The following is a 27,951-nucleotide window of genomic DNA, read 5'->3' on the forward strand; positions in this document are numbered from 1 at the left end:
AATCATATATTAAAATAAATTGTCAAAACTTACAGATTTGACAAAGTTTGAGTTATGGTTAAGGACAACTGTGAAATACAATTTAAAGTTATCTAATAAAAAACAAACAGAAAATCAACATTTTCAAACCCATTTAAATAAATCCTGATTTAATACTTGTGTACAGTGTATGTGCCTCAACAGAACAAGCAGCCAAAGCCTCAGAAACAGCTGAACAACAAAACCCACAAATAAAAACTTATTAATATCTCACTTTATTTACTTTTACATAGAAGTATAATAATTTAACAACCACAAAAATAATTAAAAATCTATAATATATCATTTAAGCCATATTATTTAGAACTCATAACATACAAGTTAAAAAAATGAACCACCTCTTCTGTGATTTGTTAAAAGACACGTTTCCATTATTATCTGAGAGACTTTAAGCATCTTCACTGATCAGCTTTAGTCTGTGGTGAGAGGTTTAGAGTGTTGAGGTGATTTTTTAACTAAACATAACTTCTTTAAATTACATCATTTTTAATGGGAAGGGTTTGGTAATATTACCAACAGACCTCCACAGAACACACAAAACTAGTCTGGACATGTGACGTTCAGAGAGGATGATCAAGGCATCATTTAACTTTGAAATAAAGACTAACACGTAAAGAAACCACTCGCCTTTTAGGTGAAATAATCCTAGCAAAAAGAAAACGAAGAACATGAAAACAGCCCATAATAAATCATATGCAGCATACAGTCTCACAAAATATACAACCATAAAGTGATACTATTGTACTCAGACAACATTAGTCGGCTATTCAAATGGGCAATAACTAATGATCAATGCTGTTTCAGTTTATCCCGACACTGTCCCTCCTTTATGATCAAGGCCAAGTCATCTTGATTTCTGTTAAGGGGCCACAATCCAGTTTTAAGAGTCTCTGTGCACCACTGACTTCAAATCGTGAATGAAAAGTTACATTCACAATAACTCAAGTTTCTAATCCCTGTCAAGAAAAAACAAACATATTACAAAAAGTCCTTCAGAGATGTGCACTTAAGTTTCCAGTCTTTTCAGTCAGAAGCAATTTTCAGATTGAATTTATGTGTCAGGAAGCTCCTCCACCATACAAGTCAATAAAAATATAGGAAATATTGAAAAGAGACTGATGTGAACATGACATGCCTCTCAAACATGGCAAACATCATATAGCCTTTGTTCTTTGAGCCTGTTTGCCATAAATAAAATGACTCATAGTTGTAAAGTTATCCGTTAAACTCACATTTACGAGACAAAACTGTCCCAGCTACACTAAACAGACCTGAGCTCGACAAACAGAGGATTTTTCCTGTTTGTTGAGGATTTCTTTTTAGTCATTTCTCATGAGAAAAACACCCAGTCTACAGTCCCTTTAGCGCTTTAGCAGAGGGCATTTACATGTCTGGCGTTACACTCCGGTCTAGACTCCCCCTGAGCAGTGAAGTGGGCATTTACCATCCAAATATTTACCGAGCAGACTCATTACCTCTTAGTCAGGCTCTCCCAGCCAGCTATAATATTTAGCTGGCTCAACAGCTTTGTGGTTAACGCGTACGTGAGTTTAGAGCTGTTTATATAGAATTTAATGCTGGCAAAGTGCACGTCCTGTAAACACCTACCAGTTCACACAGCACGGAGGAGACAATCACATCACAGACTGACAGATGATTAACAGTTTACAGTCAGAAATGTTGCGCACTCTGTTTTACCAACATTTAGAGATTAGGCCGAGACACCTGAAAGATTACATTCTTGACATTTTGAAGTCATGATTAAAAAAAAAAGATGATTCAATTGGGGATTTTGGGGGTCATGACGATGAACAGACCGTGTCCGGCTTTGATTTACCCTTCCTATGAGAGAGCTTAAAATACTCATCGATCATCTAAATAGTTGGCAGTTATCCATTAATTGTTGCAGCTCCAAAGGAAATAACATTTTTAAGATGACGTACATGACATTCAATAATGTTTCATGACAAAAGTGCACATTGATCTGTGTCCTTGTTTTCAAAGATATGGGAGAACAGTGTTGAGTCCAGTTTTACAACATAGGGTAGACGACAGAAATAGCTGCATCATTTGGCTTGTTTCAACTCTACAATGATGTCATGTTATATAAAAAGGATCTAATTGTTAAGCTTCAAGTTGCAAAAAAATAAAAAATCAATAATAAATAGACACAAATTCATAAACAAACACATATTTAGCTGTTCTGTATACATCAGACTAGACTGCTTTTGGTTTGGTTATGAAAATCAAAACAAAAATCTAAATCAGACAACAGTGTCCCTCAGCAGTTTCGTACCATCACTTATCTCCTGTACACCGCAATGATTTAATACAGAATTTGAGCTTTTCCCCAAAAACTCTGGTAATGATACTGATTCAGAAATGACATGTTGTCGCGGAGCTCGATGTGTGAGGAGTGCCTGTCTTCATGATGTGTCCTTTTCACTCTCAGCCTCTCTGATTTGGTCCTCCTCATTCAGTGTAGAAGTAGATATTTGCAAAATAAAGCATCTCAAGGAACTCTCCGATCCATCTTTCAGGTCTTAGGTCTTCACTGTGGATTACTCCGTCTCTTTCCTTTAAGCAAGGAAAACAAACTCCCTTTGTGTTTCTCAGTGGCTTTCAAATCTCCTACTCCTCTGGAAAGTTCTGCTTTCCTGGAGCTTTTTTTCCCCCCTTCACCTCTGACTGGAGTAAAGCCAGTCGTTTTTCAAGCCACTGACCTCACCTCCTGATTTCTCCCTCATCCTCATCCACTGGTCTGTCCTCCCCGTCCTCTCAGCGAAGCGCTCGTTGCTGTTCTTCTTGTAGAAAGGCCTGTTTCTCCATCAGTTTTCTGAACAGCCCCTGCCTGTTGCCTAGCAGCTCCGTGTGCTGGCCACACTCAACTACACGCTGCTGGTCCAGTACAGCGACGGCATTTGCATTCTGGATGGTGGACAGACGGTGAGCGATGATCACGACTGTCCTGCCTGTTGATTGGTCAAGAAGAGCAGGATATAATAAAACAGTAGAAACAAAATCTCAGCAGTAAAGAAACGAAACAATTCGTCATTAAGTGGATTTAATTTGAAAGACAAAGACAGACAGAGAGTTTTTACCTTCCATTAGACGCTCCAAGGCTTCCTGGACCAGGAACTCATTCTCAGCATCCAAGGCACTGAGGAAAGTGACTTGTTTAGGATTGTCCTCAACAAAATGACCTAAGATGTGTCTTTAACTAGCACAATAACATACCGTTTCTGAAGGGGGTAATATCACAATTTCCAAACAAATTTCTAAAACAATTCTTAATTCGTGTCTCAGTCTTTCTCACCTGGTAGCCTCGTCTAAAAGCAGGATCTTAGGATTCTGTGGAGAGTGAACAAAAATAGGTTTCATGCAAAAAAGACAGCAGAGACCAGAGTGTAGATGCTGCTTCAACAGGTGATTTTAGTGAACAGAAAGATCAGATACTGATGAACACAAGAACATCCACTTCCTGTCATTACAGCCCGGTTAACTCATAACAAATGATTTGTGCAGATGACAGGTATGACCAGAGTTGTGCTTCCTCCTGAAACAGTAAAAAGAGTATGTTGTTGTACTCACCCTGAGCAGAGCTCTGGCTATGGCTATCCTCTGCTTCTGACCACCTGAGGAACAAAATATACAACTTAACCCTGTACACACAAGAGAAGTAAACAAGTGCACATCACATTTCTGTCGAGTCTCTGATTGTGTCTCACCTGACAACAGCACCCCCTTCTCCCCCACTACAGTGTCAAATCCTTCTGGAAAATCCTGGATGAAATTATAGGCGTTGGCCACTCTGGCTGCCCTGTAGATGTCCTCTGTGGTCACAGCTTCTGGGTCCACCGCACCGTACGCTATATTATCTCTGATAGAGCAAGAAAACAGCACGGGCTCCTGGGAGAGAGGTGAGGAGAGGAGAAGGAGAATGTGAGAAAGACGGAGACGATCTTCACACGAGGGATCTGACCTGTTTATGTGTTTGCTATGAGACCTGTTGTATGAGAACACAAACAAGTAAAATATTCATCCATTACCTGGCTGACAGTCCCAATGTGACTCCTGAGCCAATAGGGATTCAGATCTCTGATGTCATGACCATCTATGGAGATGATACCTGAAGAAAAGAAGAAGTAATTTGCAGATGTCAAACAACCACCTCTTAAGTTTGTCATCATAATTTTTTCTCTGATCACTAAGCAGTGTACAGAACGAGCTCGCTCTCACCAGCGCCGGGGTCGTACAGCCTGAGCAGCAGTGACACCAGGGTTGATTTTCCAGACCCACTGGGTCCCACCACAGCCATGATGGAACCGGCTGGGACCAGCAGACTGAGGTTCTGGAAAATAGGAGCCTCACTGCGGGTGGGGTAGGCAAAGGAGACGTCAGAGAACTCCAGCTGACCCTTCAGCTGGTCTGGCGGGAGCACTAGACCTTCTGTGGAGGAGCAAAGGAAGACAGAAACAACGACAGAATGATTGTTTAGTTCACTTACGTTGATGCCCACTTCCGTTATTTTGTTGTGGTTTTCGCATTTGGTTCGACACTTCTGGGCCACCGTACAAAGACTTCTGAAGTAATACTCTCCTGCCTGTGTGTGTGTGTGTGTGTGTGTGTACGCGTGTGCGTACTGACCATTCAGAGGAAACTCAGGCTTTCTGTCCACCAGCTCCCACAGTCTGGTTCCTGCTCCAAACCCCTTCATCAGCTCAGAGTAGAATGAACTCAGACCTTCACATCAAGCAGAAATACAAAAGGCCATAAATCATCACACGAACAGTTCACACGGGTGTAAACAAAACAGATAAGGAAAGTGCACATTTACAGTATCTATGAGTGTGTGTCACCTGCAATACTGATGCCCACCCAGAAGGTGTACATGAGGAACGATGTGAGCTCTCCCACAGTCATGTGCTGGCTGGCCATCAGAAGGCCTCCTTTGTACAGAACTGACAGGATCATGATGTTACCACTGAGACCAGTCTGAAACACACACACACACAAACACAAACTGGTTATTTGATTACTACAACATCTGGCATCACTTATACTGATTACAGCCTATCTGGGCACCTGCTGGATAAGCCAACTGGGGAGTTGCACCACCAGTCCCTCTCTCTTTATATCCGTTCCATACAACAGTTCAATGAGCGAGAAATTTGAATTTCATTAGCCTGATATCATTTGAATCGATGAAACAGCCTGGGGGCCAGAGACGTAGTGAGAACTGACACCCGGCCGTACAATAGGGAAGGTGGACAGAGAAGAAAATATTTTCAGTACCCGAGGTTATTCTTCCAGCAACAGACTCGGCTGCCAGATTATTAGAGACTGACACCCAGTTAAATCTAGTCTAAAACAATAGCCCAATTTTTATGGTCATTTTGAAGGCTGACGTTTGTGATCTAGATGAAATGCACTGCCTCATACTGAAAGGTGTTTCTTGTAGTTTGTATACCACCACTGACATAAATAGAAGTGGATGATTAAGGCTTAATTTTATCCAACCTGAGGAACATTTTAACACATGAAAATGCATACAGATGTAGTGTTAAGGACAGGAAGAGAAAAAAAACCTGTTTTAAGCAGTAAGGCTCAGCAAGTTGTGTCACACAGTTGTTCAAACACTGCCTAAGCTCTTTAAAGGGGAACTCCGGTTATTTGACACCTGGACCTTATTTATAGGTGTCATTATGCTCGTATACTCACAAAGACAATTGTAGTGCAGCTCGGAGTCCTGATAACACTGGCCATTCATGACAAAATGTAGGTGAAATGAGCGAGTTTCGCGGCAGATAATTCCTGTGTAAAAGCTCCATTGCCGTGGCCCCGGTGCGCTGCGGTCATGATCGGCTGGACCTAACTAACGTCCGAAGGACTCCGAGCTGCACTACAATTGTCTGTGTGAGTATACAAGCATAATTACACCTATAAATAAGGTCCAGGTGTCAAATAACCGGAGTTCCCAGATGGGTGCATGCATTGTCTGACCCTGTATGGACAATTGGATAATACCTTTTAATGGTGAAACAGACATGTCAGGTGTTGTGGTATTGTGACAAACCTGAAAGACGACCAAAAAGCAGAAGCCTCTGTGCAACACTTTCCTAACTGTGGATTCGGTTTGCATGACTGACAAGACACACACAAACGATTGCACAGCGATCTCTCTGGGTCTGTTTTTTTCCCCCGGTCATGTGAGTAGTGTATTTGAGTTTTGCTCTTGTGAGTTTGTGTAGTCTGTCCTCTTTCAAGTTTCCAAATCTATCAAAATCTATTTAATTTTGTCTTCTTGATTGTCCACACGATTTTTTGGGAGGACTTTTTTCCGTATCAGAATCAAGGGTCTGAGAATAGAGGGTCTCATATAGTGTATGACTGTGAAGTCCCTTGAGGCAAATTTGTCATTTGTGATATTGGGCTATAAACATTTAATTGACTTGACACACACTTACCACTCCGAAGAAGCCAGCTCGTAGTGCAGCCTCCGTCCTGGCCAGACTGAAGACCTGGTTTGTCTTCTCCCTGTACGTGTTGACCTCTGACAGCTCTTTACCAAAAGCCCTCACTGTCCGCATGTTGCTGATACGCTCCTCTGCCAACTACACACACACAAACAGTTTAATAAGGACTCAAAAATCAGATTATCAACATTGTAAATTCATCCTGCAAATTTAATTAGACTACCACAGGCAGTGCAGTATTTACATCAGGTATACACACAGCTAAGGGACAGACAAACAGTGTGGCTTTACTAACCACTAATAAGAGTCAGTATAAAGGAAGTTCAGTATAAAGCGTCACTAAAACTGTATAAAAAGGCAAAAACAACCAGTTTACTGACACAAGAGTTTTGAAATCACATTTTGCCACAACTTCCTTGTTTACAACTACCACATCCTCAATGATTTGTTTTATGAATCCCTGCACGTGATTATAAAACCTAGTAAATACTTCTAAACTAATTATTTGATATGTGTGTATTTGTGCACCGTACCTGTGTGGCTTGTGCAAGTGCGTCCTGTGTGCGTTTGGAGATGGAGCGAAGGTATCTGCCATAGAAGATAGCAAGACCGGCCAGAGGAGGAACAATCAGTAAAACAAAGCTGGCGAGACTGGGGCACACGTAGAACTAGAGGAGGAGAGAGAAGAGACAGTAGGTAATGGAAATAGAGAGGGAGATGAGAGAGAAAAATGAGAGAGATTTCACATCTATTGGCCCTAATCAGTTATTACAGTGATTTTTTTCTGTTCATTTTCTTGAACGTTTATTACACCAGGAAATAATTTTACTACTTGACATGGAACCAGAAAAAATCCAGTTATGCAAAGGAAGTGCAAGCATGAGTTAACGGACCTGTTTCTCAACAAATAAGTAATCAGTGAATGCCAAGAAAGTGGAGACTGGTGTCAGAATATAGTCAGATGAGAGTCATTACAATTAAAAGCTAAACCACCTGTTGGCCAAAACTGTTTACAGGTGAACTCCACATGCACACACAAAATGCTTTGTTCGTCCAGTACCTGCCAAAGGTTGGTCAGGGTGTGGCAGTCATTCAAGGAAATCTATCCATTTCCTTGTTATTGTTACCCCGTTTCCCAACAACACTATAGTTTACCAGCAGTAATGTGTAGGGAAACTCTCAGCTGACATAACAACAGCATAGCATGAAAATACGCAGGCAAAAGACGTCACGCCTACTTCCTTGTACTGTCCAACCAGACATTCACACATCTACTCTACTGTTAAATGAGTGTTTCTAAAAAAAACTCAGACTGTTGGTTAGCTCAAAACTACAGCCTGACCAATATAATCACAGATATATCATCAGTATCGAGTACATGCTGTCTGATATGCGCCTATACGAAAAATGAAGTTTGTTATTAAACTGTAAAAAAGCCTGCCTGCGTTTAATATCTTTGTCACAAGTGTTTGAGAACCACATTTGAGGGGTAATCGCAAAAACGTGTGTAGATATCCGAATGATCTGAATTATTTACTCCCTAATATTCGTATCGGCCCCAAAAATCGAGTATCGGTCAGGCTCCACACAAAACAATAGACATACTATGGGAGAAATAAGGATTTCTGTGGCTTCTGCCCTTAGTTTTTAATAATTATCTTAAATCTGGAAGTATTTAAAAAACATCAGTAGTACAATACATTTATTCCACACAATAAATGTATCATAAAGGATGCCAGTTAATTAATTCTTCATTCAAACCTGTCATGACTGTAGGCAGCGGACCACTCTGAGGGTCGTACTCACCATCATACTGACACCAGCAGCTGCCTGGGCGACAGCTCTCAGCCCGTCAGACAGGTTGTCGGTGATGGAGTGGCCGACCATGGCTGTGTCGGCAGAGAGGCGGTTGATTAGCTCGCCGGTCCTGCTCCTGTCGAAAAAACCCACTTCCTGTGTGAGGATGGAGGAAAAGAGGGAGGCACGGAGATTGCGAACAATCTTTTGGCCTGAAGAGAGAAGAGGAAGGACATAAACAAAGGTTGACAATTGCACACATTTCATGACATATTTCAGGTTCTGCTTTCTGATTGGTATCTGTCATTATTTTGGTATATTGTAGAGTAAATGATTAAACAGCTGATTAAAAGAAGCTAGACTCTGTCCAGTGTTCAGAAATACACCTACCTATATCACTAATTAATTCTTAGTATATTGCGTGTTTAATCCGTACACAATGTGATCGTAAGGTTGTTGGGAAGTCAATGCCACTGGCTGCTAGGCACCAAGAAATCATTATTACAGCATGTCTGCTTGTGTATGGATTAAGCAAACATGATATGTCATGTTAATTACGTGGTGACCTTTAGAGGTGCTGGTAGGTGAATCTGTGAGCTTCCAGCATGTATGCTAAGCTAAACTCACCATCTGCTGACTCTAGCTTCATATTTAATGCTTTTTTATCTTGATTGATATTTTCATCTTACTTTCAAAGTATTCTTTAATAATACTGTTAAATACTGTAAATAGTACTGATAAATATGACACTGAAAGTTATTGTTTCCTCCTGATTTTTTTTTTGTTTGTTTGTTTATTAATCTCACCTGTGCTCTCTATGAGGTAGACTCTGGCAGCGTTGGCAGCCCCACCGACCATGAAGACTCCAGTCAGCATGATACATAACGATGTCAGGGAGGCTACCATTGTCTCTGTTTCTGTTCCAGTGGAGTAAATGGTGTCAATCACTTTACCCAGGAAGAATGGAGCTGACATAGTTACTGCGCTGGAGACAGTCAAGAAGCCTACAGCAGCTGGTGTGGATAAAGGAGAAGACAGAAAAACAGAGAAAGTTCAGGATAAAAGCAAAAGAAACACTTTAATACACATGGTGGTAGAAAGCAAAATACAGGGCTACAATTTATAAAAGGAAGTCTCAATTTCCAATTTGGAAGGGATTATCCAGCAAAACGTGATGAAAGGTACATTAGGATGTTTTTCTTTGACAGAGCTCTCCAAATAAACATTATAAACAGCTGAGCTGCAGCATGTGCCAAGTAATCAAAACAATTTGACTCATGTAGAAGACTGTAATCTGGGAGAACCTGTCTCCAATCAAGGTTAGAGCAGGTCACAATGCAGCTCACAGCCACTGAAAAAACATAGAAGGAGGAGGCTTGGAAACACTACAATGTCCACATGTGGTACAGTACAGTGAGGTGGACTGTTGTGACTGGTTGAGAGAAACTGACAGAAAATGGCTGTGTGCATCCAAGTGTCAAAACCACAAAGTTCACGCTCACATACGGCTGTGGCTTGAACTTGCTTAAAAAACAGGAAACGACTACTTTGGTAAAATACATGAGCAACTAAAAGCAGGAATACGATTTATGAGTTATCTTCTCCTGCTAATACAAAATAATGCTGATCGTTTCCGCTCTAATTGTGTTGTAGGAGTGGTGGCAGGGAGCAATTTCTGTTTTTTCCAGTGTTGTATCATAGGCAACTGGACTTGTTTCAGTTTCTTGAAGAGGTCACCTCTCATCCAAGAGGCTTCTTCAGTTCTCACTAACTGGAGGAGTTGGCAGGATTTTAAACTCTGTGTGGGTGTTTACAGAGTCGTTAAGGACGTGTGAACTCTGAGTTTCAGAGTCGTTAGGGCCACTTGTGGCTCATTGTTCAAAGATGACTGAGAACCTTCATCAACATTTCTGCTTTTTCTTCCGCATCCATACCTGGTGGTTGTAATTTTGGTGACTGCAGCACTATTGTTTATATGTAGTTATTTGATCATGATTAAAAGGGCTATGTCTATGCACTGGGTCTTACGCTTGTTTGTATCTTTCAGCTTTGTGTTGTTATCTAGATCATAATCCTCTATGAAGATCTCTGAAGCTGTGGTGGTCCACCACTCCTGAATAAATACATGCAGAGGAAACACTGATGCTGCAGAAAGGCAGTCATGTGCACATCCTATTCTCCATTTTGGTGCATGATGAAACAATAAGTGAAAGTAGAAAAAGGAGAGTACTGACGCACTAAGTTAAAGCTCCACAAACTTTAAAATCAAAATAAACCCTTGTTTCCTGAGAGCTTTAACCCAGTGTCAGACTAAAAGTGGCAACTGTACAATCATTAAAATGAAAGCCTCTAAAGACTAGTCCACACATAATAACACAGTCTACCTGCCAGGCTCCATCTCTCCGGGCGGGCAAGTTTTAAGATCCTTCTGACATCCTCCAGGGGGACCGTGGTCGGTGTCTGGCCTCCCTCCGCGTCCTTCTGGGTCTTCACCGATTCGGCTGGTGTCGGTGCGGAGGCGGCTGAAGAGCTGGCAAAGGCAACAGGTGTGTGTGCGAGTGTCCGTGCTCGGCCTGTCGGCGAGTGTGGACAGAGTAGAGACAGACCCCTGAGCGGCAGGACAGACACGGTGGCTCTGGGCGAGGAGAGAGGGAAGGCAGGAGTCGGCTGGACGGATGGTTTGACCCCGGTTGACTGCTTCTTCCTCCGGAGGGCAGCCGAGAGGGTCAGCCGGTGGTCCAGCCACAACATCCGCGGTTGTGTTAGCTTGAGTTTGGACAGATGCACTCCGTGAGTGCACCTTGACATGCGGATTAAAAGCCGCATCGTGGCGAAAGACAGATAGTTTGACAAAAGGTGGGATAATAAAAGTCTTCCTTAGCTGGATCCAGTCAGTGATACTGTCGAGGTGATTCTTGTTGAGTTAAGTCCTCTCGGAGAAACATGTTAGCACCCAGCCGTGAGGTCAACGCACCACATCCATAACCCGAACACTTTCAGAGATCCTTCCCGCTACATCGTCGACTTTAGACCGTTATTGTGTGTTTTATCTGCGCCTGACAGCCGCCTTCACCCGATTTATCTCTTATCAATGAACAGCTACCGACACCCCGCCTGTCACTGTCATCTGTCGCTGGATATTTGGCTGGCAGGCGGGTGAAGTGCAAACACGAGCTGCCGTAGACCGCAAACATCAACATCCGCTCCGAGATATGAACGTAATTCCCCTAGAAATGGTCTAAAGGGGTAGAAACAGGAAAGGTGACCCTGGTTTCGGTCCCAGGTACACGCACACACACACATACGACTCTTCCTCTTCGACGGGGGAATTCAATGGCTGATCATGTAAGCAAACTTTCCCAGGCATAACCAAACAAACACAGATCGCCAGTACAGTCGATTGTTCATACCCAGTGTTTTATGAATGAGTTTGAAAGGTTCCCTAAAACAAAAAGCGTCATTAAATTTGTACACAAATAATAAACAGCTGATGATGTTTCTATTTAGTTCACACAGACACACACATGCTGCCTGAGAATAACGACAAATATGATATTAGCTGAGTTACTTTCTCGACAAACAGAGATTTCTCAACGAAATGCGTTTTCGTTTATTTTGAAATCGGATAAGTTCATTATCATCCGATAAACAATAGTTAAATGTAATATTTTACCAACATCTGTGGTGAATGAAGGCGAAAAGTGAATATTTGGCTGATGGCGGAACAAACCGTTTGTCGACATCGATCCTCGATTGCTTCTGCCTGGCCGGCGGGGTGAAAGTTGAAAGTTCGTCCACATCTGAAAACAGGAGGCACGTGCGGGTTGAAAAGCCGTAAGTGTAATTGGCAAAGTCCACCAAAGTACATGTGACTATTTTTAAAACAATTAACGCTGAAGTGTATCGATGGTTTGTTTGCCTGCAGACGAGAAGAAGCCCGGGCATTAGCTTAATTTGGCTAGAAGTATGCTATGTAGCTAGCTGTCGTTGAGCTAGCAGTACAGCATGTCAGTTTGTTAGAGCAGACTGTACTGAGGGCAGCAGACCGACCTGAACAGATGAGAAGATGAAAGATGTATGTGGAGCAGAAAGCTCAGATATAAGTTACTCGAGGGGGGACAAGATATATCTAAACCTAAATTAAGGTTCAGGTCTGAGTCCACATTGAAAACAACTGTGACTGTGGTTTATATCTGTGTGGTGGGGGTGGATGTTTAACTGTCCTGGGTTTGCATGCACTTAATGTTAAGTTTCAAGTTCTGGGGTCATGTAAACACAGATTTCAGATACATGGGATTAATACTTATTACCACCCTAATACAATCATGTCATCATTGTAATGGGATTTAACCCATCACTGCCTGTTGAGAAGTGGGCAGAAGGGGAACCAACTCTATCTCTAGGCCAGTGTCTCGGTCTAATGTGGTTACAGGAGAAATAACCTAATGTACATACCAGTATTTAGGTCTTCTCACCTTTCCCCCCGTCTTGTGTTCCCTCTCTCTGGCCCTGACTCCTTTTCTCTATCCTTCTTGTGTAGGCAGTAGCACCAGCTGCAGCGATGGCTGCCATCTACTCAGGTATCCATCTGAAACTGAAGAGTCCTCAGACTCCGTGGGAGGACAAGTTAAAGTTGGCACGATTTGCCTGGATCTCCACTCAGTGCCTGCTTCCCAACAAGGAACAGGTAACCGCTGAAGTTGGGTTGGAAGATGTTTGTGTCTTCGTAGAGTGATAATGATACCTTTTTTTGGTTTAATGTGGTGCCATGGTGTCTTTTTGCACCTTTTGTTGATTGCTGTTCATTCATTCCATCATTCATTTGACAATCTCATGAAAAAATCTCTCATCGTCAGTTCCTGGGATAGTTGAGAAAAAAAGACTGGCTGTTTGAATGATTTTAATATTATTTACATGTCAACCATCTCTGTGTTCATGTCTGTCTTGACTCTTTTTCTCTGTAGGTGCTGTTGGACTGGTGCACCCACGCTCTGACAGGCTGGTACAATAAGAAGGTGGAGTTTTCTCAGAATGTTTTGGAAGGACTGTGGTGTTACCTGGATGATCTGCTTCACAGCAGGAAGCTCCACACTCTTCTCAAGCAGGGCAAGACCATCAGCCTGAGGCTCAACATGGCACAGGTGATCTGGCAATACTTAAATAAAAACACCACAAATCTAGAGTTTGCAACACAGAATCTTTTTAATTCTTCTTTTTGACCCTTTTCATACCTGATGTTACCAACAGGGCCTTTGTGATTGTCTTCTACATTATCGCATATTAGAGTAGTATTAATACATTAAGGCTTTATTGAAATCTCTGTTGTCTGTTTCCCTCCAGCTGCTGCTTGAGCGTCTCCAGGAGTGTGCGTGTGTTGGCTCCAAGTCACCAGTGTGTGCGTCCACCATACTGAGTGTGTGTCAGGGTCTTCTCTCTTCTCCTGCACTCTCATCTGTCTTCACCACCAAGTATGAGCTCATGGTCAGTCTCCTGGCTAAGCTCTGCTCTCTGGCCTGCTGGGAGCTCCAGCAGCCATCACTCACATCCTCACCCATAATGGCTGAATCTGAAGATGAGGTGATGACTGAGAGTCTTCAAACTCAGCCCATTAGCGACTTGGTCAGTTCCCAAGTTGAGCCAATCACTGAAAGTCCTCGAGATCAGCCAGAATTAGATGCTGATAAACCCCCCTCCAAGCCAAAGGAAAACCTCCGGTCCGCTAATTTGTTTGACGTATTGCTTCAGGTGCTGACATGTTATTTGTCAGTTCAGCGACAACAAGCCAATCCTAACAGAGTCTTTACTGTGGTAACCAATCAGCTGAGCCAGACGTTAGTACTTCTCAGACACCTGCTCACTTCCGGGGAATTTGCACCTTCTCACACACATCTGCGTCTCCGTCTGCAGCTGTGCAGAGACATCCGCATCAAGATAGACTCCATCCTTCAGTTGGCTCTCTTCCCCTCTGAGCACCTGACCTCATACAAAGAGGAGCTCCTTCCATCTAAAGAGGATTCTGGGAAACGTGGTCCTGGAGGGGCAAAAGGCCCCTTGAAGCCGGTCAGTGCCATACTTTCCAAACTAAGTGCTCAGGGCTACTGTGAGCCGGCCCTACACTACACTGTGAAGTCAAACACGTTATCTCTGCTGTTTAAGTTCTTTCTGGAAAGCTACGGAAAAGGGAAAGGAGAAAGCGAGGAAGCACACAGGATGCTGTGTTTCTATTTCCTCACCAGGTTGGTCCCGATCTTGGACTTAGGCCTTAATGGACAATCTTCCTCATCTGCCAAAGCAGACCAGTCAGTCTCTGTGTCCCCTGGGCCTAAGTCTCCCTCAGCCTCCCTTTGCTCCCCAGAGAGCTGGAGCCTGGCTCTGCTGCCTGTGGAGTCGCTGCTGAGCCAGGCTCTGTCTGCTGGTATTTACAATGTAGCAGCAGATAGGATCAGACATGGAGAGGTCCAGCTCAACTTTTACAGAGCCATGGGAGAAATGCTCTTCAACCAGACCCAGTCAAGGTAAAAAATAAAATAAAAAAAAACACTGGTCTTGATGTGATGTTCTTCTCATTCAAATTAAATGAAATCACAAGTCATGTCTTTTGTGACAACTTGTCCTGTCTTATCTTTCAGCATCCCAGCATGGTACCGCTGTTTAAAGGTGTTGTTGAGTCTCAACCATCTGATCCTTGAACCAGACCTGGACCAGCTGTTATCGTCAGCCTGGGTTATTTCTGAATGCATGGAAGCACGAGTGCAACGGGCCAGACAGGTTCTTGATTCAACCATTACTTAAAAATAAAAATGGTAGAATGTGTAAGACATTAGTTTTGACTGAGACAAAATGTTTGTTTCCCCAACAGGCTATGGTGTGCAGTCTCCTCCAGACCTACACTAAGCTCCGTCAGCTGCCTCGCCTCTTCTCTGAGCTCCTGTCTGTGATCTGTCAGCCGGCCCTGGACCACCTCCGACCTCCTCTGCTGTCTGAGGGCACCTCTGCCATGCTGAGAACTTGTCTTCTTGACACTCCCCCTTCCCAAGGCCTAGAGATATGCTCATCAGTGTTGGAGAGCATCAGGAGGTATATACTACCTGAGCTGGTGAAGGAGGAAAGAGGGGCAGAGAAAATGGAGATTGATGGAGGAGGAGAGAAAGGGACGAATAAAGAACTAAACATTGACCAGGAGAGAGACGATGCGTCTCTGAAGCTGTTCTCCCTCAGCCAACTGCTTCATGTTGTTTTGTTCAGTCTGAAGACTCTTGACAACGCCTCTCCTCTTCCCATTGTCAGGAAGAGTCAGGGCATGATGGAGGAGATGCAACAGGTAGTGAAGGAGCTACTGCATCTGTTGTCAACCGAAAAGAAGGCTGTAAAAACAAGTGCAAGTTCAGTTCAAAGTACCCCAAGGAAAGGCAAAAAGAATTTAGACCACAAAGAGCCAGAGAAGCTCTCAGAGTCTAAAACGGGAACACTGTGGGAACAGAGTACCCAGGAGGCCGCTCTCCTCCTCAAATACACCTTGGTGGAAGTCGACACGCTCTTCCATATCCACTGCACCAAATACACACCTCTAGACTCAGCCCAATCAGGAGCAGAGAGGGAGACTGAAGGATGTGCACCAGTCCTAACCCTTCTAGAAAGTCTACCACCATCCTGCAGCCCCATGAGCTGTTTGCTGCTCAAACTCCTCACTTTACAGCAGATGAAGAAAGTTTTGTTAGATACCCCCTTACCTTCTGAACCCAGCGCTGTCGCACTGCTAAACAGGGCAGCCCAGTTTATTTTGGCGAAATCAGAGTTTGAGGTGAGGCTGGAGGGAGAGCAGGTATGGGACGGGCAGTATGGGAGCGTGAATGCTGGCTCCTACCTTGTAGCACACTGGTATCTTATCACATCCAATTTGCCTTTGATTGTTCCCTACCTGAGCAGAGAAGATGTGGGACAAGTAGCAGATGCTCTCGTCAGTTCATTCCTCAGCAGACAGACAGACAAAGGGACAGACCGGCTGCCCAGCTGTCTGACCGTCTCCCTCATATCTTCACAGCTTCTCCAAAGCCCCGTTCTTATCGAGTTGCCTTCACTGTTCTCAGCCACAGTTCATTCCCTCACACAAAGTATCATTGGGGTCCTCAAGGAGGCTCCTGCACCCACAGTTTGTCCTACACTCCTGAAGTTTCAGGAGAAAGCAAACTCTTCTGAGGAAAACAAAACTATAGTTGAGGATATATTGGCATCCTCAAAGAACAGAGAGGGAGTTGTATTTCTGACTCACGCACAGAGCAAGACATTAGCCAACTTACTCCAAATCTTAACACAACTTAACCCAGATGGGATGAACTCTGAGGATCTCTCCTCTGTTTTCCTCCTCCTCCTCTTCACGCTCACCTCCACCACCGGGCAGTCGGAGCAGATGACTGCGAACCCTCCTGAATGTGGAGATGATGCCGTGTTCCTGGCGAATCTGCTGAGAACTCTGAGTTGTCTCCTGGAAGGTAGAAACTTTCAAAGTATTTTGAAACTCATCCATGGTGGCGCTCTGCTGCAAGCTGTAGTGTCCTCTCTCCTCTGGCATAGCAACAATGGAAGATTTCGAGCCACACCCAGCCCTGATTGGTTGGATTTAATCAAAGCAGTTCAGGGCTTCATCAAGTGCTTAGTCCAGTTGATTATAACCAGAAACAGCAGCGTTCGACTCAACCTGGACCAGTTCGGATCCTATCTAACCAGTAAGGAAATGGCAAGCAGACAAATTTTGGGACCCAGTGCAGAAGTTACGTCAGGTAAAGCAGACCCAGGAGCCTCCATGATGTCTGTTCATCTCCTGCTGGCGTTGCTGACCTCGTTCTGCCAGGCATTGTCTTCTAACCTAGGGAAGAGTGAACAAATGGATCAAACTTTGACGCAAATGCTCACAAGAACGACTGCTTCGCTGGGACCAGCTGTCGAGTCCATAATGAACTCCCGGACTGTTAGTCAGCCAGCCAGCATCCTTGGTCAAGCCTTTGTAGTAGAAGTTGTCACAGTCATGCTGCACTGTGAACTGTCCTCACGCTCAGTTAAGGAAGAGAATAGGCCAAAGGACGCCAAGCTGAATCATATGAGCCTCTATCAGGGCTTCTGCCAGCAGATCCTCAAAGAAATCAGTTCTGCCCACAGACCCATGGACTTCCTGGTCTCCTCTCTCCAGTTCTTGTCTGCTTTCTACAAAGTAGTGAGGAAGATGGAGGAGCAAGGAGAGGAGAAGACAGGAGGAAAGGAGTTGGATGAGCTGTACATGAGAATACTGCAGACTGTTCACAGACTGCTGACAGGTACATAGACTTTTTTTTCATTTATTACCTCTGAATATTGCAAACATTCACATAACACCAGCTTTTCCAGACAATTTAGCAGACATAAGCCTCATCATATAGCACTTATTTTTAATATTGGACCTCAGTTAAGCTTTATGCTGTTATTGAACTATGTCTCTAATATTCTGCCCCAGTTCATGTATATAAATGGGGTCTTTATCCTAAATGTCACACTTTCTCTTTGCTTTCAGCTTCTTGGCTGTCTTCGAATGACGTTTGTGAGCTGGAGCCTGGTGTGCAGGAGCTGCTGCGCCACCTGGTGGAGAAAAGTACAACAGGCCAGTTCAACCTGCTGCTGCTGTTGATCAGAGAAGGACTGGACACTGGCCAGCTGAGGGCAGGAAACTACAAGGTAAGATCTTCACCAGTCAATTCATTCATGTGTAAAGATCCCAGAAACTGTTGACATTTTGTCTAATTTAATCTCTTTTCAGAGATGTTATTCCAGTATTTTATATGAAAACTGTTTAAGATGATGAGAGGGAGATTCTGTCTTTTTCCCCCCCACAATAAATCATATTTGCTGTGACATTAAATATCAAGCAGATGAACTGTCTTCTCACTCTAGCTTCTCCTTTACTGTTTTCCAGGAGGTGCTTTCTGCAGTGATCATCGTTAAGCTGCTGTCCGGATGTCAGTTACCTGAGTCCTGCTCTAAAGCTCTGTGGCTCTTTGCACCACAGATTATATCTGCCATGGTGGTGAGGAAAACACACACACACAAACACAGAGTCATATATAGAAAACCCATGAAGAAATCAGCTTCAGTGTGCAGATGAAAAGAAACGCTTAAGCAAGAATTCTCAGTACAGCTTCACAGACATGGCAAGACAAGCAGGGGACAGTAACATGTTGAGAATAATTTACAGTATGTTCTCTGGCCCCACATCAGTAATTATTTAGTGACAGTGTGCTGGAAGTACGTGTGACAGCCGCCTTAAGTGACTCAGCAGCCAAACGACAATCCCTGTCTGTCTGTCTGTTTCCGGTGGGATGCCTGTTCAGTGTCACATCAACTGAGGCTCTTTTGGCCAATGTGTTTTCCATCAGGCCTGTTGGGTGGAGCAGACAGACGACACAGCAATCTGCTTAACCACACATACACACACACACACACACAGAGTACTTTAATATTCTAAACATGCTTTCCTGACTCTTTGACCCACACTCATTATGCCCATATGTCCTTCAAATGTCTCATCTGCTGTTTGTATACTTCATCCAGCCTCCTCTCGCCCACTTAAAAGTCTTAATCATCTAGATTCAAAGGAACAGTTCACCCAAAAATGAAAATTCAGTCATTATCTACTCACCGCCATGCTGATGGAAGGTCAAATTTTATAGTCCACAAAACATTTATGGAGTTTCACAGCAAAATAGAGCAGCCGCATTTCTCTAAATAGCTGAAGTAGATGAAGACTTGTTTTAAAACGTAAAAACCAATGGTAAAAAATGAAATGGCTCCATAGAGCTCGTTCGCTGTAATCCATTAATGATGGCTGAATTGTGCTGCTGGCTCACAGTGGCACTATCATGCCTTACACTTGAATGAACACTTGAAAAGAAAAGAGCCACCTTTAATGTTTAATCTCTAACTGTCTCTGTGTATCTTTCTGTGTCACAGTTCTTGGTGAGATCGTCCAGTCAGGACGTCTCTCTGACGCTCCCCTTCACTGTTCCTACGGTGATGTCAATGACATCACTGGTGCGCCATGGCGAGGGACTCATCACCAACCCCCATCATGTGATCTTGGTCCTTGGAGCACTCCAGTCGGTGCCCCTCGAACACTTGACCCCACTGGTCTACCAATCGACGTTCTTGGCTGTTCATGAGGCTTTGTTTGCCATCATCCAGTGTCATCCGCAGGTACGAAGACGCAGATGGGTCAGGGGTGGTGGAGGGAGGAAGTCAAGTTGGCGATGAATGAGAAAAGGCTGTAGTGATTTATTTTAGTTGCAATAGTATGGAAATGTTTTTAGGTCATGTGGAGAGTGTTAAAAAATCAGATTAGATTAAATTCAGATGACTCATTTTTCTCCTGCAACAAGAAGTGGGAATGTATTCAAAGAAATAACAACAGATATAAATGGGAGTGGTATAAACACATTTGGTATATCCACACACATAGCAACAGATAGTTTCAGCACAAATGTGGCAGGAGAAAAGAGTATTTTAGAGATGACAGAGAGACTGTTCCAAAAAAATATAAAAGTAATGCAGTCTAATCCAACACTGTGGAGGGCTCCAGGGAGCATCTGTTTTGGTTGACAATCTCTCAAAAACCTGTCAAGTACGACTAAACATTTCATTGGTTGCACTGGTGCACCTAAAATTTAGTAGTCTGATTTACAAAAAACAATGTAATCTATAAAAATATTTTTTCACAAACACAAACCGGGTGTGCAGACAGTTCCCCTTTAACAAATGTAAGCTTATAAACATACTTTCTGTAGATTAATTTGTCAGTGTTTAGCGGCTTGAGGTTGATTTGGTTATTTGAATCTTTCAAGCATTTTAAACATCACAGTTCGTAACTTAATTTCTTTTTTGTCCAACCCATTTATATTATTGATGGTAGACTGAATACCAGAAACACCTTCCTCTGTAATAAATTCCATCAACCAAAGGTAATAGAGAGAAAGACTCTCTGTATTAAAGATCAGTAGAAGTACATTTTATCATGAAGTTTAAACATTTAATGTCAGCATTTTTATAACACAACATAAAACTTACCAAAAATGATCAGGTCTTCAGCAAATTAGCATTTTACTTAGCTTTTTGTCAGTATACTTGCTTGTTAAAATACCCTCCCACACAGACGCACACACTTGTGGACCCAAACCTACGCACTTGTGTAATAAAGGTTATTAGAGGTCAAGGCTGCTGGTTTGAATCCATGATTTTGAAGAAAATGCGGTATGTGCCTTAAACTTCTGCTGCTGAGCCACAGGATGCCTCGGGGAATGTTGCTTAAAACAAAAGGATATTGCAGCTCACCAGAGTCCTGCTGCAGCTGCACGAAAACCACAAAACATCCAAATTTCCAGCTTATGCTGGAGTGGCCTGCGTTGCGCCCAGAGTGTCAAAAAAGAACAACATTTTTCCATACAGAAAGACGCTTAACTAGAAGTATAAAACTTTTAAATCCACATTCCTGCCCACACAAAGCCTTTTGTTTGGTTCACCAGCTTCATTCATATTATAATGGTGTTAATGTGATAATTTTTTTGTTTCTTTCTTTTTGAAATGTTGACAGATTTTCGGTATGTAACAGCGACATAGTGTGACTGAAACGGGGCAGCTGCATTGAATGAAACCGGGAAAAAAACAGTTAACTGATATCAGATGTTTGCGGGGACGAAACGCAGCGGTAAAGGAGAGCGGCAGAGAGGGAGTGGGGGGGAGGCGAGGAAGGAAATGAGAGTACATTTATAGAGGAAGAGAGGAGAATTTAAAAAAAAAGAAGTGATGAAGAGCTGAGAGAAGCAGCAGTGGATGGAGAACAAAAGACAGAGAGGTGATTTGAATGCGATGCACGAGGGAAGTTTCAGGACAAAGCAGAAAAAGGGGGAGTGAGCTGGAGAAAGGAGGTGTGATAGGACAGAGGAGGGGAGGTAGAGAGGAGAGGTAGGGGAGCTGGCAAGCGGTGAAGGTTGGCATGGAGCAGGTTTAAGTCGATGGAAACCATTACTGAGCCCCAACCAGGGCTGGTGACATCACCTCCTCGTTTATATTCTCTCTCTCTTCATCCTCCCTCACTCCACTGTAGGCCTTGAATGGAGAACAGAGAGGGAGAGGAGGGAGGGAGGGAGGTATGAACAGAAATGCAAACGTAGTTCTTGTGGGAGTCCAACTCTTACCTTCAGTCATTTTTTGGACGGTGTAAGTTTATGGCTGCTCTGTTATGACTCAAGCAGTGAAAATGAGGAGGTAGATGCATAATGCAGGACTGTTTTTGGCCAGATTTAAAAAGGTTTCCTCTGTACAACTTCTAACGTCCTAAAACTTTTCATTTCCCCTATAATTATCTACATATTTCCTTTTTAATTTAACCTACATATTCAGCGTTTCTTCTGAGGGTGTGGACCACTCTTTCTCCACTCAAATACGTTACAGTATTTGGAAAGATGCAACCAGCAGGACACCTGGCAGAGCAGGATTCATGTGAAAGCTATTAGAGCTGTGAATAGGCAGTCATTCACTATGAAGTCATTTGGTTAAATGTACCGTCCCTCCATATAACTGAATATCCTACTCTGACGAATGTTTGACTGTATAAATAATTATTAATTAATACCTGCTTGTGTGTCCAGGTGATGTTGAACGCTGCTCCGTCATTCTTAAATGTCTTCCATCGCCTGGTGGCATCAATCATGCAGGAGGGTCGGCAGAGAGGAGACGTCGGCGTCACAGGTAACGCATCAGACACCGTCTCGGACAAGAAGACTTGTGATATGACGTGAATTAATTTGGGAAAACACATTTTAATTTGGAGAGAAACATTCTGATTTTGTCTGCGTAAATGAAGAGCTGGTAGTTGAGAGTTCAGTTCATCTGATATCCCGTAAATGTTTTCAAAAATTGTCAATAAATAACATGAACTGAAACCAAAAACAAACTTTACACTTTAGAAGTCCATTTATTATAGTTTTTCTTTTTTGCAAAGCAGTGTACCTTTTGTATTTTTCAGTAATGACTTATTGATCACAAAGTAAAGACTACAAGTCTAACCCCTTTTTTTGTTTGTTTCATGAAATGTCTTTTGATCCAAAGAGCACCTTTTTTTTAATACCTGCATTTGTGAAGCAGCACCCCTAAGCCAATGTGCCGTTTGTTCTTTTTATAAATTAGATACACAGTTTGATCCAGGTTTGGCTTGTGGTTTGGCACCCTTCTGTCCTTAAAAAATTACGACACCAGATCAGGAACATATTCAACTGTGTAAATCCAATTTCATTAACTTGAAAGTCAGGTTGATGCTGTATTAAAACCTTAAAAAGGAATATGGGTCTTTCTTCTGTTTCCTGCTACTGGAAATGACTGGACAAACTGGTAAGCACTTGGTGTCATGCCCAGACACACACTGTTGGCTGTGTCTGGTAATTACTCATCAGTAGTAACTTTCCATAAATGTTAAGACAGGGAACGTTCACAAATTTTACAGTCCAAATCCACTGTAAACTGCAGACATCTGTTGCAGAAATCTCTACTTAGTCAACACAGAAATTATTACTGACAAGCCAACAAGTTGTAAGATTATCTATAATTTTCACTGTGTTGCTTTATTCCTGGACATGCATCCTATTCTCTGTTCCTTTAATAACCTAATTTCTTCATGACCTCCATGTTGATTTATAACTTTGCCTTATAAACAAACTTTTAAGCGTTAATAGTTCAATTAAAGTACAACAAGTCTGTCACATGTAAACAGGTAAATGAACTAACATCAGTCTGGTTTTTTTAAAGGTGCAGACGGTGATGTTTATCTCCAGTGCTCCAGACTGATAGAGAGGATGTACTCTCACATCGCTGCCACAGCTGAGAGCTTCACCACGCTGTCGGCCTTCATGGTGGCTCAGTACGTCACAGAGCTGCAGAAGGTACAACCACTCATACAGTCATAGTAACATACAGTCAACACGGTTATCTGAAGCCATCTGTCATCCCGAGTGATTTTCCACAGCTGTGTGAATGAGGCAGCAGGATCTCAGCTGATCCTTTGATCCAGCCTAGTTTGCTTGGTGGTGCGTGTTGAGCTGGCAAGATTTGGTCGAGCAGAGTGACGGAGATGTCTGACGCTCAGAAGCAGCGATGGGAAGTATTTTCATTGGCCAGATTTTAGATGTTCACAAATCTGAGTGAACGGGTCCAGGATTACTGTAACTCCAGTGTGCTGGTATGGAGCTTTAGGCTGGATGTTCCCTCAGAGCAGTGAGTCATGTCTGGTTTGTGAACGCGGCTCCTCTCTGCTGCCACCACACTGTATTTAACATGACGCCAATCTTACTCAGCAGTTTCCAGCAGAGTCACGCATAGAGAGGAAGACGTGAGCACCCATCCAGACAGACAGGCAGGCAGACAGACAGGCAGACAGAAATGGTGAGAAACAGGTGTTTGGAGTCTCCGAGCTCTTTGTGAGTCACCTTTTATAATCCTAAAATTGGTTTGATATTGTGCTTTTAATGAGGTTTTTTAAGGAGACCTCTTCCTGTAAGTCAGGGTTAATTTAGCCATCTCTGTGTCAGAACTGTTTCTAATGGCTTCTTGCCCGAACTGAACTTTCCATGCAGCAGCCAGGTGTTATTAGTCCAGAGCGGAGCAGCAGTTAGAGAGTGCAATTTTTATGCCGGTGAAGTTTATGAATTTGGACACTTGTCTTGATATTAAAGTGGCTGTTCTATTAAAAAACTGTTTTAATAGCAGCATTCCACCAATTTATCATTTTGATTGAACACACACTATAATGTTTTCGGCCTCACGGCAAACAGTTTAAAGAAAAAGCAGTCAGAATTGATGCAGTAGAACCAGAGATTTAATCTTTTTTATTTTATGTGTTCTTCCTTGTAAAAACCTGGTGCCCTCCTTATCCAAAAACATAACTCAAGCTCAACAATTCGAGCAGAGATCCTAGTGTGTTATGCTAGTTGTTGCAAATATATCCTCAGAGATGAGGAATGGGCTACAGAGTAAGCTCACTTGTTTCTAACCCCACAATGCCAGCTTTTTTTTGCCAACATTTTCAAACTTGTAGTCTTCAGACCCAATCAGACTTTGCACAGCCCTCTCTGGAGCCACAGACAAACTTTATGAAACTGTTCCCCTTTAAATGTGACTTTATTTAAATATACTTACTATATCCTACTATTTTTAGTTAAACATACTTCAAGCTACTTTTAACAGGTTATGAAACGGTCTCAATTTGTTATTGATACCTCTTTATGACCTACATAAGCATTATAGTTATTCTTAGTGCCTGTCACCTGGTCAGTGACTTTTACGGGTTGGACAAATGAAATCTGGGAATGAATTAAGGAGTCTATTGAAAAATATTAATATCCGGTACCATTTTTGATATCACAGGAAAAAAATGACACAATATTGAAGACTTATCTTAGATTTTTATTAAAAAAATAAATCAAAATAAAAACAAAGCTATAACATGACAATGAGAGATGTCTTTTCTTTACCTGGCTAGTTGCGAAGAACAGAAAGACTGTAGTAAACATGAAATATTGATTAAATATGAAACAAAGTTTACTTTGTTTTGCAAGAATCCTTGTTTCTAGTTCCTAGGATGCAAAGGGACCTAAGGTACAGGAGACAAAGCCTTCAATAAGTAAAAAAAAAATAGATTTTGTATGTGCTCATCTAACCTGATGTGTTGTGATTTAGCCGATTCGTTACAGTCTTGGTTATTTACACAGTCCAGAATCTCAAGTTTATCTCGGAGAGCTTCACAGTGTGTATGTTTCACTGTCTATCTTAAGACCTGAAGTAGGGATAAGAAAGAAATCCACAAAAAGTTACTGTAACTTTGGCAAACTACTGCTCCACATGACATTTGATAAGTTAGCTTTGTTTACAGAAAACCCATAATAGGCTTTTTCCTTTATGACGTGAACCCTCCCATTATGTCAACCAGGTATATTAATCATTTACAGTCAGGTACAGTTACCAGCACAGAGGTCTGAGGACAGCCAACTATACAAGTCATCAGGTCATGGTGTGTAGCACCTGTCTGCCTGCAGTGGTATAATGTAACAGGGATGAATGAGCAGACATGGTTGAATTTTCCCCTGGCTTGATGTGCACGGTTCACTGAGCAAAAAAAGGCGGTGTTGTCTATTGTGTTGTTATGTGTGTGGATCCACGAGCACATTGTGTGTTGGTTGTCTGCTTCTGTCACACAAGGAGATGTGAAGTATGAGGGCACACGCACAGGATCAGATGGATCTTGTATGGATCTGGGTCACTTGACAATATTCTGTATTGAGTTTCAGATCTGAACCTCAACATGGTTAAAAAGTGATGCTGTCCACTTAGATTTTTTGACAATAGGCTGAATACCATTAAGATAATTAATTGATCCCCTTTGAAAGTTCTGTTTTCTGATACCCCTGACGGTTTAAATCCAGCATTATGGATTACTATCTCTCTCTAATCAACCCTCCCTTCCATTTCTCTCTTTGAATATTTTGCTGGAGTAATAAATTGAACGTAAGTGTCGTCTCTTTGTAGTTCTGCTCTTAACATTTGCATACACGTACATTTTGCCCGGATTAGCGTACGCTGATGAAGCTGTGTGACATAAATGTATATTGAACTGTTCTGGTGGCACATAATTTGTGGCTTCATATGCGTGCCTCAGGCTCTCCCACGGGCTGAATGTCGACACAAAGTATCATGTGTCCATTAATTAAATAAGTAAGGGGAAAACGTGGTTTTGTTAACATGCATTAGGAACATGGGGAAGCAGCAGACTCTCATGTGTGAAGGAGCATCACTGTCTCGTTTTACTAAGCCTATTGGAATTTCAACCTGTGACACAAGAATATGTTTTATTAAACCGATACGAACTATGTTTGATCCTTCTTGCCTTTGGCTGCATTTTTAATTCCTGTCTTTTCCCTAATGTGTCCTCAGCCTTCTTCTCCTTTATCAAAACTGCCCTCTTATTTGCCTCTACAGGTTACTCTGCGACCCGACATTAAGCTGCATCTAACAGAGGGGATCTACCGGATTCTGGACCTTTGTATGGAGCAGGACACCAAGTTTCTGACGGCCGGACTGCAGATGGGAGTCAGAGAGGTGTTCAACGAGCTGTACGGCAGCTACACCCACTACCACAAAGCCCAGAGGCAAGGAGAAGACAAGTACACAGTTTGACCTGCAACAACAAGCATCGTCAACCTTTGGTGCTGTTTTCAATTTAATATTGTTAGAACAAATTTAAATAAATGGAAATACTGTGTTTATATTTTATTTCTGCTTTTGAATGGGAAATCAGATATTACAGCTCGTGGATATCATATGATGGATTCAGGGTGTAAACAGTCATCACTAACAAAGCTCTCCATAGATTTTTATTTCTCCTTGGAGACAGTCTTTTGTTAAAAATAACACAATTGGATGGTTTCTGTATTGCTTTGAATTTGGTACCTAAACGCAGCACATAATCAATATACACACACAATGATATTTAAATAGATCAAGCTGAAAACAGTTAAAAGGAGACAGGCCTATGGTGTATTGTAAACAGACCTATAGGCATTAAAAGCACAATTGCACCATCTGATAAACAGTAACTGGTTAATATTTGTTTTCTGCACACGCAAGGTTATCTACAAGTGGATGAGTGTGGTTACACCCTTTCCCGTAAACATACAGCACATGACTCACAGGAGAAACAGCAGGAGGTACTGCGTCTCCTCCTGGGAGGAGCTCCACGCTGTGATGGAGTCAGTACAGGAAATGTGTTTGAAGTGTTTCCTCATCAGAATGACCTCTGACTGCAATTGTGATGAATGATGTGTACAATTTTGTTTGTTTTCCAATTTAATGAAACTTTTTTCATCAGATATGATTATTAATTAATAGAACTGCTGAAGAAAGTCTGGATGTTTACGTGTGAATTATGCTGTATCTTTTCTATATTGCTGTTTTTCACCAAAACCTAATGATTTAACACAAGATACATTCAAATACAATGTTGTCTCAAGCCTGTGTTGTTGCGTCCTTTTGTGCACAGTAAATTTGGGGTTTTTTTGTGTGTATTTTTTGCGTTCAAAGCCGTGGGCGTTGCAGGTACGTTGTATGAATCTGTCGGGCTGCCAGGCCTGCTGTAAAACCCCCAGAGTGTTGTTGTTTTGCTGAAGTATTTCTAGTACAGAGGCTAAAAAAAACAAATTAATGGACTTGGCTTTATTAGGCACCAAGCAGGGACACCAATTAATTATAAAATAATGCAGTCATAGTGCTGTTACTGTAAAATAAATAGAGGAAATGATAAATTGGATTTAATGACCCTCTCAGACTTTTTTTTTTGGGCTGTTTATGAAACTCCATAAGAAAAGAGACACTAAGAGAAATGCTACTGTTTCTGTTATCACGACTCTCGTTTGAAGACATTGATTTCAAGGGAAACTTCTGAAATTTCTGTGGGTGTCCTGTGCTCTTTAGGTTGTGTACAGTTATTAAAAGAGAATATTTGTCGCTGTCTCCTCCAATCCTTTATGTTTAGATGAATTGAAGGCTACTTGTTTCATTTTACTTTGAATGGATCAACTGA

At 42.3% G+C, this 27,951-nt stretch overlaps 2 protein-coding genes across 4 annotated transcripts; one reads left to right on the forward strand and one right to left on the reverse strand.

Moving 5' to 3' along the window:
* Positions 1 to 238: 238 nt before the first annotated feature.
* On the reverse strand, positions 239 to 11,680 carry abcb10 (ATP-binding cassette, sub-family B (MDR/TAP), member 10). Of its 2 annotated transcripts, XR_014623576.1 has the most exons (15): positions 10,697 to 11,680; positions 9,119 to 9,325; positions 8,322 to 8,524; positions 7,049 to 7,183; positions 6,507 to 6,653; positions 4,899 to 5,034; positions 4,687 to 4,782; positions 4,279 to 4,488; positions 4,089 to 4,168; positions 3,768 to 3,948; positions 3,631 to 3,674; positions 3,356 to 3,390; positions 3,141 to 3,199; positions 2,768 to 3,011; positions 239 to 2,616 (listed from the first exon to the last, which is right to left on the reverse strand). XR_014623576.1 is itself a non-coding variant. In XM_084366970.1 (14 exons), exons 1-14 carry the CDS (start codon positions 11,136 to 11,138, stop codon positions 2,818 to 2,820), a joined length of 2,169 nt encoding a protein of 722 aa, XP_084223096.1. In that variant the 5' UTR covers positions 11,139 to 11,679; the 3' UTR covers positions 239 to 2,817. The 2 variants fall into 2 exon arrangements, 1 of the variants encoding a protein (XP_084223096.1); XM_084366970.1 differs by having other exon boundaries at positions 239 to 3,011; positions 10,697 to 11,679.
* Positions 11,681 to 12,062: 382 nt separating this feature from the next.
* urb2 (URB2 ribosome biogenesis homolog) lies at positions 12,063 to 27,381 on the forward strand. 2 transcript variants are annotated; one of them, XM_084351864.1, is made up of 12 exons: positions 12,063 to 12,146; positions 12,853 to 12,999; positions 13,277 to 13,453; positions 13,653 to 14,827; positions 14,942 to 15,080; positions 15,172 to 17,620; positions 17,854 to 18,014; positions 18,253 to 18,363; positions 19,287 to 19,529; positions 21,977 to 22,076; positions 23,130 to 23,263; positions 26,352 to 27,381. In XM_084351864.1, the coding sequence occupies exons 2-12, from the start codon at positions 12,874 to 12,876 to the stop codon at positions 26,547 to 26,549; spliced, it is 5,013 nt and encodes a 1,670-aa protein (XP_084207990.1). In that variant the 5' UTR covers positions 12,063 to 12,146; positions 12,853 to 12,873; the 3' UTR covers positions 26,550 to 27,381. The 2 variants fall into 2 exon arrangements, with proteins under 2 accessions (XP_084207990.1, XP_084207991.1); XM_084351865.1 differs by having other exon boundaries at positions 12,094 to 12,152.
* Positions 27,382 to 27,951: the final 570 nt, after the last annotated feature.

Source organism: Pagrus pagrus, assembly GCF_965226575.1.
Source record: "Pagrus pagrus genome assembly, chromosome: 1".
Lineage (NCBI taxonomy): Eukaryota > Metazoa > Chordata > Actinopteri > Spariformes > Sparidae > Pagrus > Pagrus pagrus.